We start from the raw sequence: 15,633 nt of genomic DNA on the forward strand, positions 1-15,633 counted from the left end.
GGGTAAGGGATGGCGCGCGGTTCCCGCCGATTTTCGCGCCGCGCCCCGGCCCCGCCCCCAAACCCGCCTTTGGCCGGCCCAGCAGGCGAGCGCGGGGAGCAGGAAGTGGCCGAACCGCGCGCATGCGCCGAAGCCGGCGCAGCTCCGCAGCGCCTAGAGCCACGCGCATGCGCCGAGGCGAGCGCTGGTCTGGAGAACCGCGCGAGTGCGCCGAGACATGCGCAGCCCCGGGGGAGCCCCGCGCATGCGCCCAGGTGAGCGCAGTCCCGGAGACCACGCGCACGCGCCGAAGCCAGCACATCCCCGGAGACGGCGCGCACGCGGTGCCGCAGGAACCTTCGCGCCGCGGGACTGCAGCCTTCCTCCGCGTGCCGCAGGCGGGAGTGCGGGGTCGACAGCCGCGCCCGCTCGGAGCGCGTCGATGCCCGAAGGGCACGCTCGTCAGAGGGCGAGCTCTGCGGCGTGCAAGTTGCGTCCCTGCCCGGCTGTCACGAAGGAAGAGGAAGAAACAGGCTGTGTGCACGACGCCGGCGCTGAAGGACAGCGCGGGCTCTTGGCACCTTAGAGCTCCTGACCCGAGGCGTCACCGCGCCGGGTGCCCGCCACCAACGCGCCGCACGATGCGCCCCAGGCGGGCGGTGGCCGCCGCGGAGAAGCGCGCTGCGGTCCCAGAGGGGGACGTCCCGGGAGCAGGCGGGACTTGGGGAGCATGAATGGTCCCTGTTAAAAAAAGGAAGATAAAGAACAGAAACGTCCGCTGGGCGATGCCATTGGCGCTTAAAACCTACAGTGAGAAAGTGGGGTTGGTGAGGACGTTAGTTTCCCATCTGTGTTTAGGGGGTCGGCACCTAGACCCATGTTTTGTAAACAGCTGGTAGCAAATTATTAGTGGGTCAAGAAATCAGTGTCGAGGATTGAGATCAGCATTCTTAAGGCTACGTTTTGTTAAAGTTTTGTTTTGGTGTGTGGGCTCTGGGCCACCTGGTAAAATGCATTTCCTAAGTCAAAATAGTAGTTGGGGGTTGGGGGCAGGAATCGACCTTGAAGGAGCATGAGGGAATGTTCTGGGGTGATAGAAATAGTCTATATGGTGACAGGGTTTATGTTACACAGGTACATAAATTTATCAAAACCTAAGGGTACATTAACATTTGTGCGTTTTACGGTATGAAGATTTACCCAAAAATTAATTATAAAATATTGAACTTTAGTCAATGGCACGCATTCAAAGGTGTTTAGGAGTGACAGGTCTGACACTTTGAAATGCATCAAATGAGACAGCCTTGTAACACCACAGTCATGGTTCGGATCACCATACCAGCCAGCCGCAAACAAACAAAAAAAAAAGATAAAAACAAGTGTAAAACATTAGTGATACAGTCTAATGAATAAGTATGTGAGTGTTTACTGTGAAATTCTTCCCACTTCTCTGTATCTTTGAAATTTTTCAAAATGGAAGGTTTTGAAGCAATGTATCTCTCACTGTGGGTTTTGGACCAGAAAGTTTGAAAGCCTCTGGGACCAGGCAACCTCCAGCCAGACACAGCTAGCCCATAAGCCACCTTTGTGAAAAATAGAAAGAGAGGGCAGCCATATCAGCGTCCACGGCTGGGTGAGCGCAGCAGGTCGATCACAGCCCCACTACTGCCTCAGCCAGGGCCCTCGTGCAGGTCTTTTCAGCTATAATAATTCTGTTCTAGTCTAATTAAGTTGGGAAACCTGGCTTTTCTCAAAGGTGGCAGAAAGTGACCTAAAGGTCATAGTGGAACTCCAAGTATAAGCATGCTATGCATTAAAGAGGGAAAGCTTGTAGATTCTGGAGCTGTAATGGGAACATACGTTATAGGCACAGCCTCTCCTTAAGAGCAACTTCACTAAGGGGACCTTGTAAATCTTATGGCTTGTTGTCGTTCACAAGCTTAGCAGGGAGCTGTCTCCTCCCCTAGTAACATGGTGGTTCCCCACTCTCTGTTTTACTTTAGAAAATAAACACCTGGTCTCAGGCAGAACAGCTGGACATAACCACAAGCAACTGTTCAACATCTGGTTCCACGGCACCCGCTCAGCCCAGTCCCTGCCCTCCACAGTAAGTTGATGGACCGGATGCTGCCAGGAAGCCTCTCTGCAGGGCCCCCAGCATGCTGAGTGGGCTCCAGCAGCACAGACTGCTGCACCAGGGGCCAGAGGCAGGCCCAGGGCGTGAAACCACAGAGACCACATCAGGTGGGTTCCCTCCCACCTGGCCATGTCACATGCACACGGCACTGCCAGTGACATCCACCCCAAGGATGGCCCTGGGAGGGGGAGTCCGTGAACAGAACTGCCGTCATTTTGGCCAGCCCTGGGCATGAGCCTGGAGGCAGAAGCAGGACCCACCAAGCCCTGGGGATGAGCTCTAGGGATGAGCTGAATCCTAGAGGGACAGTTCACAGGAGTCTTGGAGAGTCCAGAACAGGAACCTAAGGTGTGTCTGGCCCTGTGTGGGGTGAGGGACCAGGTTTTGGAGTGTTGGGAGTTTGGAGACTTGGGGTACGGCTGACATCCATTTCTCATGACCAGCAAGTAGGAAGGGAGTATGCCTGGCATAGCAGGGGCCTCAGGACCTGCCTCAGTGTGTGGCCAGTGTCCATCTGGTGGCCCAGTGTCCGACTGTTCAATATTTTTAATGTCTGTCTCGGGTGACTTTATCCTCGGAGGGTCCTCAGAAGATTGCCTTGCTCACGACAGTGGTAGAGTTCAGGACCATGTCGGTGCTGTGTGACCCTGCCTCCTGGTCACAGATGACTGGATGGGAGGTGCACAGATGAGCCAATCAGATCCTCTCCTGGGAACAGTGACTCTGGACTTGGAAGTGCCCATCAGTCTCCTCTGGGGGCACAAAGCCTTCTACCATATGTGTGGCATGAAGACAAAGAGCAAATGAGAGACCGTGTGGCCCCAGGGACAGTAGCCAGACAAAGCAGCTAATTCAGATGGCTTCGAATAGTTTCTGATTTGGTCTCTTGTGAGGCCCAACAGTGCTTCATGATGCCATAGATTTTTATGAAGTAGTCGATTCCTTCCCAAACACTTGCCTGTTTTGTTTAAAGTTCCTCTGAGTGGGTTTTTATTTCTTTCAACCCAAAGAGTCTTAGTTAAAGGATGGTTGGGGCCGGCTCGGTGGCACACTCGGTAGAGTGCGGCGCTTGGGAGTGCGGCAGCGCTCCCGCCGAGGGTTCAGATCCCATATAGAGACCGGTCCGCTCACTGGTTGAGCGCAGTGCGGGCACGACACCGAGGGTTGCGATCCCGTTGCTGGTCACGAAAAAAGACAAAAAGGAAAAAAAAAAAAAAAGCATGGTCACAAAGGTCCATCCGTATGAGGCTTCATTAACAGAAGTATGGAGTCTAGAATGAGGGAGGTGAAAGCCGTTTTCTGCTCTGTTTGGTCCAGTTTCCACCTGAAGGGTCATGTTGGCTTATAGAAATGCCAAGAGGACATAGCGTGGCTCGAGTGCCTTCAGGGAAGAGAGACCAGATAGCAAGGGTCTAGAACCTCGTCTGTTAGTGTTTACCCTGAAGAAACTTGGAGATTGCAATCTGTGCCTTTATTCATCTGATCAACCACATCTACAAGTGCCCACCAGGACCCTGGCTGCTGAAGACCAACTGTGCGCCTGGTCAAGAACAAGACAGGTGAGACTCTGCTCTCAGGAAGCTCACGCTCTCATGGCAAAAGCAAACTAGCAGATAAATGGTAATTTCAGATAAGAAAATAAAATCCCTGTAAAACCCTTATAAAGCCATGTGATTGAGTGACTAGGGGACTACTTTATTTTATTATTATTATTATTTTTTTTTTTTTAAAGATGACCAGTAATGAGATCTTAACCCTTGACTTGGTGTTGTCAGCACCACGCTCTCCCAAGTGAGTGAACCAGCCATCACTACATAGGGATACAAACCCGTGGCCTTGGTGTTATCAGCACCGCACTCTCCCAAGTGAGCCATGGGCCGGCCCTTAGGGGACTACTTTAGATCTAAGGAGTCAGGGAGGACTCTCAGAGGGTGTGACACATGAGCTGAGCCTGGAATGGCAAAAAGGAGCTGCCCCTGGATGACCCAAGGGAGGAGAATCTCACGTGCAAAGGCCCTGCAGCAGAAACAGATGGCCCACACTGAGGGGGCAGGGAGGCCAGTGGGCCATTGAAAAGCCACAGAGAGGAGTCTCGTTTTATCCCACAGTGCCTGACACGTAGTAGCAAATAGTGAATCAGTGAATGAAGGGTCGGGGATATACCCTGATTTAACTAATAGGTGGCACATAGTAGGCACCCAAATATCTGCTGAGTATCTATGGCCCCAAGGAGGGTGTATTAGTTATCTGTGCTGTGTAACAAACTGCCCCAAAATTTAGCAGCTTAAAACAGCAATAATCATTTATCATTTCTCACGGTTTCTGTGGGTCAGGAATTCAGAAGAGGCTTGGCTGGGCAGTTCTGGTTTAAGGTGTCATGTCATTGTAGTCAAATGGGGATCTCTCCACATGGTTTCTCTGGCATGGCATCCTCAGGGTGCCTCAGGGCTCCCCAGGGGAAGGTGCAGATGGGGCCACGTGGTCTTTCATGAGGGAGGCTTGGAAGTCCTGCCTCTCCACCTCTGCCCATCCTAAGGGCTGAAGGAGCAAAGGTCCACCTAGGCTCCAGGGAAGGAACCTAGGCCCTGCCTTTTGATGGAACAAGGTCAAGGTCGCTTTGCAAAAAGAGTGTGTGGGACAGGAAGATCCTGTCCCAAGCATGTCTGCTATATGCACAAACGTGTTCAAATATATGAACATGTGTGCAGTCAAGCAGGTCTCAAGAGCCATTGAGGTGAGGTAGTGAACTCGAGGGGGCGAAGCTCCACCAGGAGAAGGGATACAGCACTGAGTGTCAATGGCCAAAACGTGTGCACTGACTGGCCATGGGAATAGTCCTGAGAACCTTATACGTGGTGATGTGTCCGATTCACAGCCACCGTGGACGTAGATGCTATGAGTATTCCCATTCCACAGATGAGGAAATTGAGGCCAGAGAGGTTGAGCCAAACCACTTGCTTCCAGCCACACAGCCTGCAAATAGCAGGCTGAGATCAAACCGAAGCCTCACTGGCCAGTGCCCGGCCGCCTGCCTAGGCAGTCCCATCCTGGGTCTGAGAACCCAAGTCTGCCCCCTACCCCAACCAGCTCCCTGAAAGGCCCATTCGGCTTCATCTCTGCTAGAAGGGCCTGTTCCGTGTCTGGCTGCAGGTGGCGCTCAGCAGGTGTTGGATGAACTGAGCTGCTGACCAGAGGCTGCCCCAGGCCCTGCTGTGGCCTCCAGTTGGCTTTCCCTGTGGAATGGCCTCAGACCCATATCCGGTCTTGCATCCATGCGCCAGTCATGCCTTCACCCACCTCAGGGATCCGATGCTTCTCACTCGCTCCATCGCTGCTCCTGGCTTCAGCCAGCATCCTCTCCCTGTGGCCACCTTGCCCTTCAAGTGCAGGTCAGCACCCACCTATAGCTTCCAAACTCCTCCGAGAGAGAGCCAGATTCTCTGCAGTGCCCATGGGTCCCACCACACCTCACTGCTTCCCAACCCCATGCTGGCTCCCACCTCCTTGCTGTTCTTCCAACTTGTTCCAGCCCCAGGGCCTTTGCACGTGCTGTTCCTCTGGCTGGAACATCCTCCCAGGTGCCCACATGTCTCGCGCCCTCCAGTCTGACCTTGTCTCCCTCACCTTTGAGGTTTCTTCTGACCTCTGTCCTGCCCTCTCCTCGCTCCATGCTCCGGGTGACACCCTCTGTGTTTTCATCAGCATCCCACATGCCAGAGGTTTTCCTTCTTTATTCACTTAGCGTCTGACCGCTCTAGAACGTTAGGCTCCGTGAGGGTGGGTAGGTAAAAACTGGGACTTTTAGCTTCAGATTCCCCAGACCCATTATCTTCCTGGGCTTAATCCTTATGTAGAGAATCTATAGTTTTAGAGAATTACTTGTTTAGGGCATTTGCTGGTGTTTTATTATTGTGAAATATATACATGCACACATAGTGCACAGTCATCATTTGGTGACCCCAGAAGCAGATCCTGAGTCAAGGATTTGGGGGAAATCATTTATTTGGTATACAGTCCCAGGAAGTAGGGGTCAGGGAAATGAGGTGGGGACTGGGCTGCTAAGAGGTGTGTGTGCACAGGGAGCAGCTGCAGAGGGGGCCCTGGAGTATCTCTCCACCAAGGCCACCCCTCCTGGGTGGAGGGCTGCTCGCAGAGGCAGAACCAGCCTCTCACCCCCACCACGTCTGTCTGGACTACTCCGCCTTTAGGCACACAAACCCAGGAAGCCATGGCATGGACGAGAACTGCTTACGAGTGACCTCCAGATGAGGCGGGGGGTGGGGGGCCACCAAGCGTGTCTGCTACACGCACCAACGCACGTGTTCAGATACACAAACGTGTGCGGTCGAGCAGGTCTCAGAGAGCCCATGAGGTCAAAACTGTTTTCAAAAATTTATCAAGGAATGTCTTCAATTATCTGGAGAGGATGTTAAAGTGCTTCTCCCTCCTCCAGCCGCACCTCTGCGTGAGGCCGGGTTTCCTCACGCTCTTCGACCCGAGCTACCATCACAGCAGACTGCACAGGGGTGGCTGGGAGAGCCCGGCTGCTACCTATTGAGCCAGACCCTGAAGACGCTTGCACAAAGTGAAAGGGTACCACTCTTCTCACTGCTTTTTGTTGTCTTGGGAAATAAAGTTATTTTTTTATTTTTAAAAGAGTTATGAGTTTATTATTGCTATTTTTAAATGTAATACATAAATTTTTTTTTAAAGTGTCAGCTTTTGAAGTGTGGCTGGTTAGCTCAGATGGTTAGAGTGCAGTGTTATAACACCAAGGTCCAGAACTAATCCTGTTCTGGCAAGCTGCTAAAAAATAAAAAATAAAGTGTCAGTTTTAATTTCTAATATGGTTAATATCAATAGATATGACCCGCATCAACAAAAGACCTTAGGGGTCCTCTGTAACTTTCAGGAATGTGAAGGAATCCTGAGACCAAAACATTTGAGAACCACTGGTGTCACAGAACAAGAACCAGGGCTGGAGAAAGGGGATGTGCCCCCATTGCACCCCCAGGTGGCCCCATCCTGCCGAAAGTGAAAGCACACAGTCACAAACGCACACACTTCTCTTTTTAGTTATTTCCCATGTTCCACTCATGTTGCACCCACAAACAACAGAGTTTGGTTCTGCCTGTTTTCAAACTTGACATTGAGGATAATCCCATATATTTTTATTCAGGGCTGGCTTCTCTTTTAGGTGTGTGAGGTTCATCTGCATGTGTTTGTGGCTCTGTTGGTTGATTTTCCTTGCAGTATAATGTTCCTCTGGGCACCCATACCCCAGTACATTTATCCAGTCGCCCATGATGGACTTCTGGGTAGTTCTTGCCTTGGAGATATACTAGGCAACCCAATATGAAGGCTCTCGTGCATGTTTCCAGGTGCCCTTCTTACCATGGTGTGATGACTTTTAAAAAGACCATCACCTTCATCATCACCATCATCACCATAACCATCACCACCATCATCGTCACCATCATCACCATCACCATCAACAACCTAACCATCACCACCATATGATTATTATTTCTTTGTGTGTTTATTGGGATGGTTTCCCATCATCTTGATTCAGTGCTTTTAGTGCTGCTTCCTCCTGAAGGAACATCCTTCTATAGGCCTTGCTTTTCCTCTCGTAGGCTGGCAGAGGACAGTGGAGCAGCTGACACACAAAACTACCATTTGTGCGCATGGTGATTTTATAGCATCCTGGGCACTTCAGGTCCATGAAGTAAGAATTGGGGTTCTGCACCAGGTATGTTTTGTTGTGTTTCCTCTTCTCTTCTGGAGAGGGATGGAGGAAATCCTCTGTGAGAGGCATGTTCTTGCAGGGAGGTCTTCACTGCTAGAAAAAGCCATCATCATTATTTTATTTTATTTTTTATTTTTTATTTTTTTTTGTCTTTTTGTCTTTTTCCGTGTCCGGCAACGGATCGCAACCCTCAGTGTTGCCCCCGCACCGGACCGGGGACCGGCAACGGGATCGCAGCCCTCGGCGTTGCTCCCGCGCCTCGCTCAGCCAGTGAGCGGGAACCGGTCTGTATGTGGGATCCGAACCCTCGGGTGGGAGCGCCTCCGCGCTTCCCAAGCGGCGCACTTATCCAGTGCGCCACCGGGCCGGCCCCATCATCATTATTTTAACCACACTCAGAGATTATAAGAAGTTGCCTTAGGTTCTGTGTTTGGACCATATAGCCTGTTCTGACCTTCTCTAACTTCCTAGAACCTATCCCAGTCCCCGGGTCCTGCTCCCTGCCAATCCACCACCTCAGTGCATGCACAGTGTGCAAGGCTTGCTGTAGCTCCTCATTTGCTCCATTCAAGTGCCATTTGCATGTAACAATAACAACAAGCCAGGGGTGTGCAGTGCTGTACAGTTTTCAAAGCAATTTCACAACACATCATAGCTAGCTTCTGTCAGACTTGCTGTGTGTGAAGCTCTGCTCTCCATGATTAGAATGCCTTATTTGTGTCACCCTCAAAGTGAGCCTACAAGTAGGACCCACTTGTGGGTGAGGAAGCCCAGACTTGAAGGGCACAGAGCTGGTGAGCCAGGGAGCCATATCTATACATCCCACCTCCGCCAGTCAGCTACTCTTTTCTCCACAAGGGTCCAGACAGGAACCAGCAAGTAATGTTGGAATTCAGGCTCATAGGATGCCCTGGGCCCTGCAGCGAGCCTGTCAGTCACCTAAAGCCACCAGGGAGCTTTCCATGGACTTGGCTCATAACACAAAGTCTGTGGCCAAATCTGGAGGCAACTTTCACCTTCAGTGAAGGTATTTGGGTCTCAGCCAGGATTGATCTGCACTTGGCTCTCTGTCAACCAGACAACCTTGAATCGATTACAAATGGGACAAAGAGGAGGGTGGAAAAGCTGCTGCAACTGCCCATGGGTCAAGTGACCCAGGCAGTCTCCTCTCCCCCCCAAGTCTTGGTTTCCTTATCTATACCAGGGAGATCTCATGGAACCTACTCCCAGCAGAGTTGCTGTGAGAGTCCCAGGAAAAGGAACCACACCACTCATGTTTATCTCAGTGATAACAAACATCCTCACCATTACACTTGGTTTCAGAGAGTGTCAGAGTGGGGAGAGGGTTAACATTGTCTTGATCCTTATATAGACGTCTAGCATAGCTCTGTCTAATAGAGAAATGGTGTGTGTGAGTCACTGCTGTGATTTTCAATTTTCTAGTAGCTACATTAAAAAAAGTAAAAAGAGGGCCGGCCTGTGGCTCACTTGGGAGAGTGCGGTGCTGATAACACCAAGGCCACGGGTTCAGATCCCATATAGGGATGGCCGGTTAGCTCACTGGCTGAGCGTGGTGCTGACAACACCAAGTTAAGGAAGGGTTAAGATCCCCTCACCGGTCATCTTTTTTAAAAATAAAAAAAGTAAAAAGAATCAGATGATGGTAATTTTAATAATGTTTTTTATTTTACCCATTATGTCCAAAATGTTGTCCATCAACACATAATCAGTATAAAATATATTAATAAGATTTTACATTATTTTTCTCATCATCATCACCATCACTGTCATCATCACCATCATCACCATCATCACCACCATCATCATCACCATCATCATCACCATCATCACCATCATCACCATCATCACCATCATCATCACCATCATCACCATCATCAGCATCATCACCATCATCACCACCATCATCACCATCATCAGCATCATCACCATCATCACCACCATCATCACCATCACCATCATCACCATCATCAGCATCACCATCATCACCATCATCACCATCATCACCATCATCATCACCATCATCAGCATCATCACCATCATCACCACCATCATCACCATCACCATCATCACCATCATCAGCATCACCATCATCACCATCATCACCATCATCAGCATCACCATCATCACCATCATCAGCATCATCAGCATCATCAGCATCATCACCATCACTAAGTACTAATCACATATACTAAATGTACTAAATCTTTGAAATCTCCTGTGTATTTTACACAGCACATCTCAATTCAAAGGATGCTACGTTTTCATGGAAACACTTGATCCTTAATTTAGATTTTAAAACATTTGAAAAAGTGGATTCACATAACAGTAAGGTCAAGAGTTCAGATCCCCATAACAGCCAGCTGGCAAGAAAAAAAAAAAAAAGTGAATTCACGTATCCAAGTTGTTGTACGCATACTAATCAGTTTTTCAATAACTGAATAGAGTGTTTAAAATTAATTAAAAGTTGGGCCGGCCCGGTGGCGCACTCGGTAGAGTGCGGCGCTTGGGAGCGTGGCGGCGCTCCCGCCGAGGGTTTGGATCCCATACAGAGACTGGTCCGCTCACTGGTTGAGCGTGGTGCGGGCGCGACACCGAGGGTTGCGATCCCGTTATGGGTCATGAAAAAAGACAAAAAAAAAAAAAATTAATTAATTAAAAGTATGTAAAAGTGGAAGTCTGATTCCCAGTTGCATCGCCCCATTTGGGGTGCTGATGGACCCAGTGACAGAGCTTGTCCACGCAAACAAGCCCATGGGGAACCACGAGCTGTCAGAGGTCACAGGTCTGGACAACAGAGCAGGGAGCTGTCTAGGGAGCAGAGCAGCAGAGGGGTTCTTTTCCAACTGGGGGCGCCCGTGACATGGTGGCTGGGGAGGCAGAAAAGAGGGTGTGAGGGCCCTGGAGCAGCGGGAAGGTGCGCTTGGAAACCGAGACAAGACCCCCGACCCCCCAGCCCCCAGCCTATGCCCTCCCCAGCGTGTGGGACCAGGCCAACAGCATGCCTGGTGCTGTCAGTCACGGAGGGAGGGGCTCGTGGAGGTGGCGCTGCTGGGCAGGTGGCCTGGGCTGACTCCCAGCGGCACTGTGGCACTGTACATTCGGTAGGTGTCAGCCCAAGTGTGGGGCATGCGGAGTTCATACCCCAGGGGCAGCCCAGGCCACTCATGGAGCTGGGAAGTTTCCACGGGCCTGAGCTCCGGCTGCCCGCAAAGCAGATAGGATCAGCCCTGGACCATCAGGGGTCCCCACGCGCACGCAACCTGAGTGACCTCAGCGGAGGGTCCCAGCCCGGCCCTGCAGTCATGGGGCTTTACAGTCGTGCCTGCCCGGCGCCACGCTGGTCGGTCCCAGGGCTCTCGGCGCAGGTCCCCTGCTTTGGGGACCATGGTCCCTCAGAAGGACTGATCTAAGGCACCCGCAGGCATGTTGGCTCTGGTTGCCCCAGGTTACCCACAGTTAACAGAGGCAGCCCCTCCTTGGTAACACGTCCAGCTTGTGGGAGGATGCCTAGAACTGTAGGAATAACCTGAGAAATAACGTCCGGTGGTGCCCTCCGATTACTCCCTTAAACTGTGGTGCTTATTCTAGGAGAAAGGCCCAACTGCCAGGAGCCCTTGTGGAACAAAGCAGACCAAACAGAGTGGTTCCTTCCCCTCACCCTAGACGACTATGATGGGGCCCATGGGCACCACTTGAGAGCCCTGCAGACGTTCCTTCATTTAATGACTTCCAAGGCCCTGTCATAAACTAGGGGTGAGCTGACTTCCCCGAAAGTTCAGGGTGGATTAGATGTGGTCCGGTGTTGGAGGATGTCATAGCCTGGCAGAATTGAAGCTTAGCTTCCTGCTTAAGAGCTCAGGCTCTGGAAGGAGACAACCATTAGTCAGCAGTGTCCACTGAGCACCTGCTGTGCGCTGGGCACTGTGCCGGGAGCCCAGAGAATTGGAGGTAAGCTTCCAGTGGGCTGACATACCTTAAAAAGGCTGCACGATAAACTCTCCTGGGATAACACCTTGCCTAGTCAAGTGTGCCTGGCAGGGACCTGAAGATGTAGAGGAGTCAGGCATCAGAGCCTAAGACGGGAGTGGTCTGGGCCATAGTTGCACCTGGGAAGGCCCCGGGCCAAGGCTGGGGTGGGGGTGCTGGGATCTCAGGCAGTGAGGTGATGCACATAGTACAAGGTCTTTTGGGCCTCAGGAAGCATTTTGGAATCTTCCTTAGCGCAATGCAAAGCTTACACCCAGGAAACACAAGACCAGATTTCATATTTTAATATATTGCTGTGGCTGGGAGGGAAGCCTGAGTGGAGCTGGGAGCACTTGCCTAGACAGAAGCCCACGGCATTTGGATTAGAGAGGGAAGGACTCAGATGAGGTCACATGCTGGCTTGTGCAGGGACCACAAGTGTACGTGGCATGGGCCCCAGGAACTGACCTCCTTTGGGAGATTCACAACACTTACCCATTAGGGCGTCAGGGTGCTCTCGGGGCAAACCTGCAGTGTGCCTGCCTCCCGGGCTGCACTCAGCAGCAGGAACTGACTGATGGTTAGGCACGGAGACAGGGTCCCCTGTGTCTCAGTGCCTGACCGGGACGGCCATACCCAGGGTTTGGGGAATTGCAAGGAGGGAGCGTGAACTTGCAGAACAGAGGCAGATGGGAATCTGAGCAGGCTGCGAAGCCTCAGCTGGGCATGTGTCCTTGGGGATGGGACAAGGGGAGTTTGTGAGAGGTGGGATTCCGAGATGGCCCCACAGTTTCTGCATAACTGCTTGGCCAGGGTGGAAATGGTGGCCAGACCATGAAGGACTCGGACTGCCATGAAGGAATTTGGACTTCCTCCTAAAGCTGGTGGGGGAGAGGTAGCTGGTCAGGTCTGTATTGGCAGCAGGCCCTGGGCTGGCCGGGCACAGCCGGCAAGTGACCAGCCCAGAGCCTTGAGCAGCTCCCCTGCTGCTGCTCTTTATTTTTTTCCCCCCATTACTACAATAGTTAATTTTATTTTTATTTTTTCCAGCTGGCCAGTTTGGATATCCGAACCCTCCCACGTTCACTCCACTCTACACAGCCACATTTGAGACTCCGTGTTCTACCAAAATCCCCCTGTGGCAGCTCTGTGACAGCTAATTCTAAGATTGTGGTGGTCACTGTGGGAGTCTGTCAGCAAGAGGGGGAGAGTCGTCTCAGTCTGGTGCAGAGAAATGTTAATGTCTTCAAATTCATTATTCCTCAGATCATCAGGTACAGTCCTGATTGCATCATAATTGCGGTTTCCAACCCAGTGGACATCCTTACACATGTTACCTGGAAACTAAGTGCATTACCCAAGCACCGAGGGATCAGAAGTGGGTGGAATCTGGATTCTGGTGGGTTGCGCTGTCGTATGGCTGAGAAGCTTGGTGTTCATGCCCGCTCTTCTCCTTCTGGCGCCACCTCGTGTCAGCCCTACCTGTGGTGAGAAGGTAGGGACCTCAGGACCAGGAAAAGGGAAGGTTCTGGGACTCCTGGGGCTTCCTGCCTAGACCTGCAAGAGGCACAGCCAGCAGGTGGGTGGCAGGAACGCAGAGCCTTTAGCTCAGTCTGAGCCCGTGGAGTCTGAGGAAAGAACAGCCCCTCTCATTTTCCTTCCCCAGTCCAACCCCAACCTGGAGAGGGGTTGGGAGACTTTCCCTGGAACTTGTGCCTCTGGACCAGTACCGCTCACATAAAGGGCAATTCAAACAGTGAGCCATCTTATGTACCGGGAAGCCTGGGTTGTCTTCTTGAATAGGACCAAGAAATTTCCCAGGTAAACCTCCCTATGGACTTCTACGTTTTCATAGCCGCGACACTGAGGTTTATTGGTGGGAGACATTCTACTGGTGGACAGGTGCTCTCTGGCCCGGTGTGTCCCTGATAACTAACTCTGCTATGATTAAAGACCAGCTCGGTGATGAAGGCCAGTGGATCAGGCCACGAGGTTCAAAGGAACCAGGGGGAGGCTCCAAGTGAGTGTGAGGATGTGACTGCTCCATGTGGCCGGTGTGTGGGGAGCCCTGCCCCCTGTGGGTGTGGGAGATGCTGACCCTATCCAGGTGCCTCAGGTGTGGGGTCTGTCCTTTTCTCAGGTTACCTACCACTGGGACTGCCTCTAAAATAACACACATTTTCTTGGTGGGGGACCCTTTTAACCTGGAATGCCCAGAAAGCAGAGCCCAAGGCAAAGGCTTCCATGCTAGGATTTTGCTGGGGTGGGCAAGGCAGAAAGTGGCATGAGGCATGAGGAGCGAGGGGTGAGGGACAGGGAAGGACGGCCAGGAGCCCACGGAAGATGTGTCCCTGAGCTGGCATCTCCACATGCAGCTGACTCTCAGTTGCACACAAGGGTCCTCCAAGAAGCAGGGCAGACTGCAGCTCAGTACCATCCAGGGGACAAAGGGGAATTTACCCACTGGCCCTGGTTGATCAAAGGTCAGCGATGCTCCCTTTCTGAATTGTGCACATGTGAGCATGGGGTGGCCCCAGGGCATCCTGTGCCCCCATAACACAGAAGCTCTGGGCAGAAGGTGAGGGCAGAAGGTGGAGAGAGGAGGGGTACAGTCTGGATCGGGCCTGTGTGACATTGTCATCTGTCGACACACTGAGGTGGTGCTTAGTGACTGCTGTCAGTGGCCAGAGCTCTGCAGGAGAATCTGATAAAGGGACTGACCTCTACCTGCTCTGCAGGCACTGAGTGGCCCTTCCATGTGAGGGCACTGTGCTGGTCCTGGGGGTGCACAGTCACCTGAGACAGAGCCCTTGGGAGTCCCCTGGCTTGTGGCCATGATGGTTACACCCCAGGAGGTTGGAGCTATCTCAGAGGGATGCTTGAGCCTCCTCAGAGGGATGCCTGTGCTGCCTCAGGTGGCCAGAGTGGAGCGTCAGGAAGGGCTCTCAGTGGAGGGGACTCTGGAGGTGTTCAAGAATCACAAGGAGGAGGTTGCCAGCTGAAGGGATGGCATTCCAAGTGGAGGTATGGCTGAGGGTGACACACTTGGGGAATCTCAGCAGCCCTGTTTGGCTGGTGCGGGCGCATGGTGGTTGAGTGAGGTGGCGCATGTGGCTGCCATGCTGAGCCCTGTGGGTGATGGGACCATTGAAGACCATGACAAGAGGAGTCCGGCCAGGCTCCCAATCCCTGCTCCCTCGGGCCTGAATGCTCAGCACCTTCTGTCTCCCTTCTCTGCTCTCATCCACAGCCCCTAGGGCATGAGAGGACGACGTTCCACGTGGGGCCCTGCTGCTCACTGTCTGAGTGTGGCTGGCAAGAGGGCACTTTCTGCCCTTGCGTGAGCGGCACATGCTTCCATCAGGGGCCAGGAGTCAACGGTGCACTCTTGGTGCTGAAGAAAACCAGCAATGCTAGAGGGCTGGGACAGGCAACGGCAGAAACCTGAAAAGTGCTCAGGCACTTTTTTTCAGGTGGCAGCAGCTTCATTACTTAAAACCTCCATCCTGGAAGATTCCTGAAAACAAGGAAGGGAAGGTGTGCCCGTCGCTGGCTCCACCCTTGAGCTGGCCCAGCCGTACAAACCCAGAAGCAATCTGCAGGAAGGGGGCGAGGTGGCAGTGCAGCCGAGTTTGCACACGTGCCCATCACCCCCTTCAAGCTCTGATGAGGCCCCAGGGGAGCCGGCTGATAAGGGTGGCCCCAGCTGGAGGGTGGACGGGTCAGCGGGCGGGAAGAGGCAGCAAGCTCTTAGCCAGGGCTGGGGCTTGGCTGGGGCTTG

At 52.4% G+C, this 15,633-nt stretch overlaps 1 protein-coding gene and 1 pseudogene across 1 annotated transcript in view; one reads left to right on the forward strand and one right to left on the reverse strand.

Annotated features, from left to right (window-relative positions):
* The window catches only part of CDT1 (chromatin licensing and DNA replication factor 1), a 6,561-nt gene extending 6,392 nt beyond the window's left edge, over positions 1-169 (reverse strand). The window contains exon 1 of the mRNA XM_008565881.1: positions 68-169. Coding sequence (XP_008564103.1) covers positions 68-169 — 102 coding nt within the window. The remainder of the gene's footprint in view (positions 1-67) is intronic.
* Positions 170-5,330: 5,161 nt separating this feature from the next.
* LOC103585014 lies at positions 5,331-13,547 on the forward strand (annotated as a pseudogene).
* Positions 13,548-15,633: the final 2,086 nt, after the last annotated feature.

The sequence above is a fragment of the Galeopterus variegatus genome, unplaced genomic scaffold (genome assembly GCF_000696425.1).
Source record: "Galeopterus variegatus unplaced genomic scaffold, G_variegatus-3.0.2 Scaffold210, whole genome shotgun sequence".
Lineage (NCBI taxonomy): Eukaryota > Metazoa > Chordata > Mammalia > Dermoptera > Cynocephalidae > Galeopterus > Galeopterus variegatus.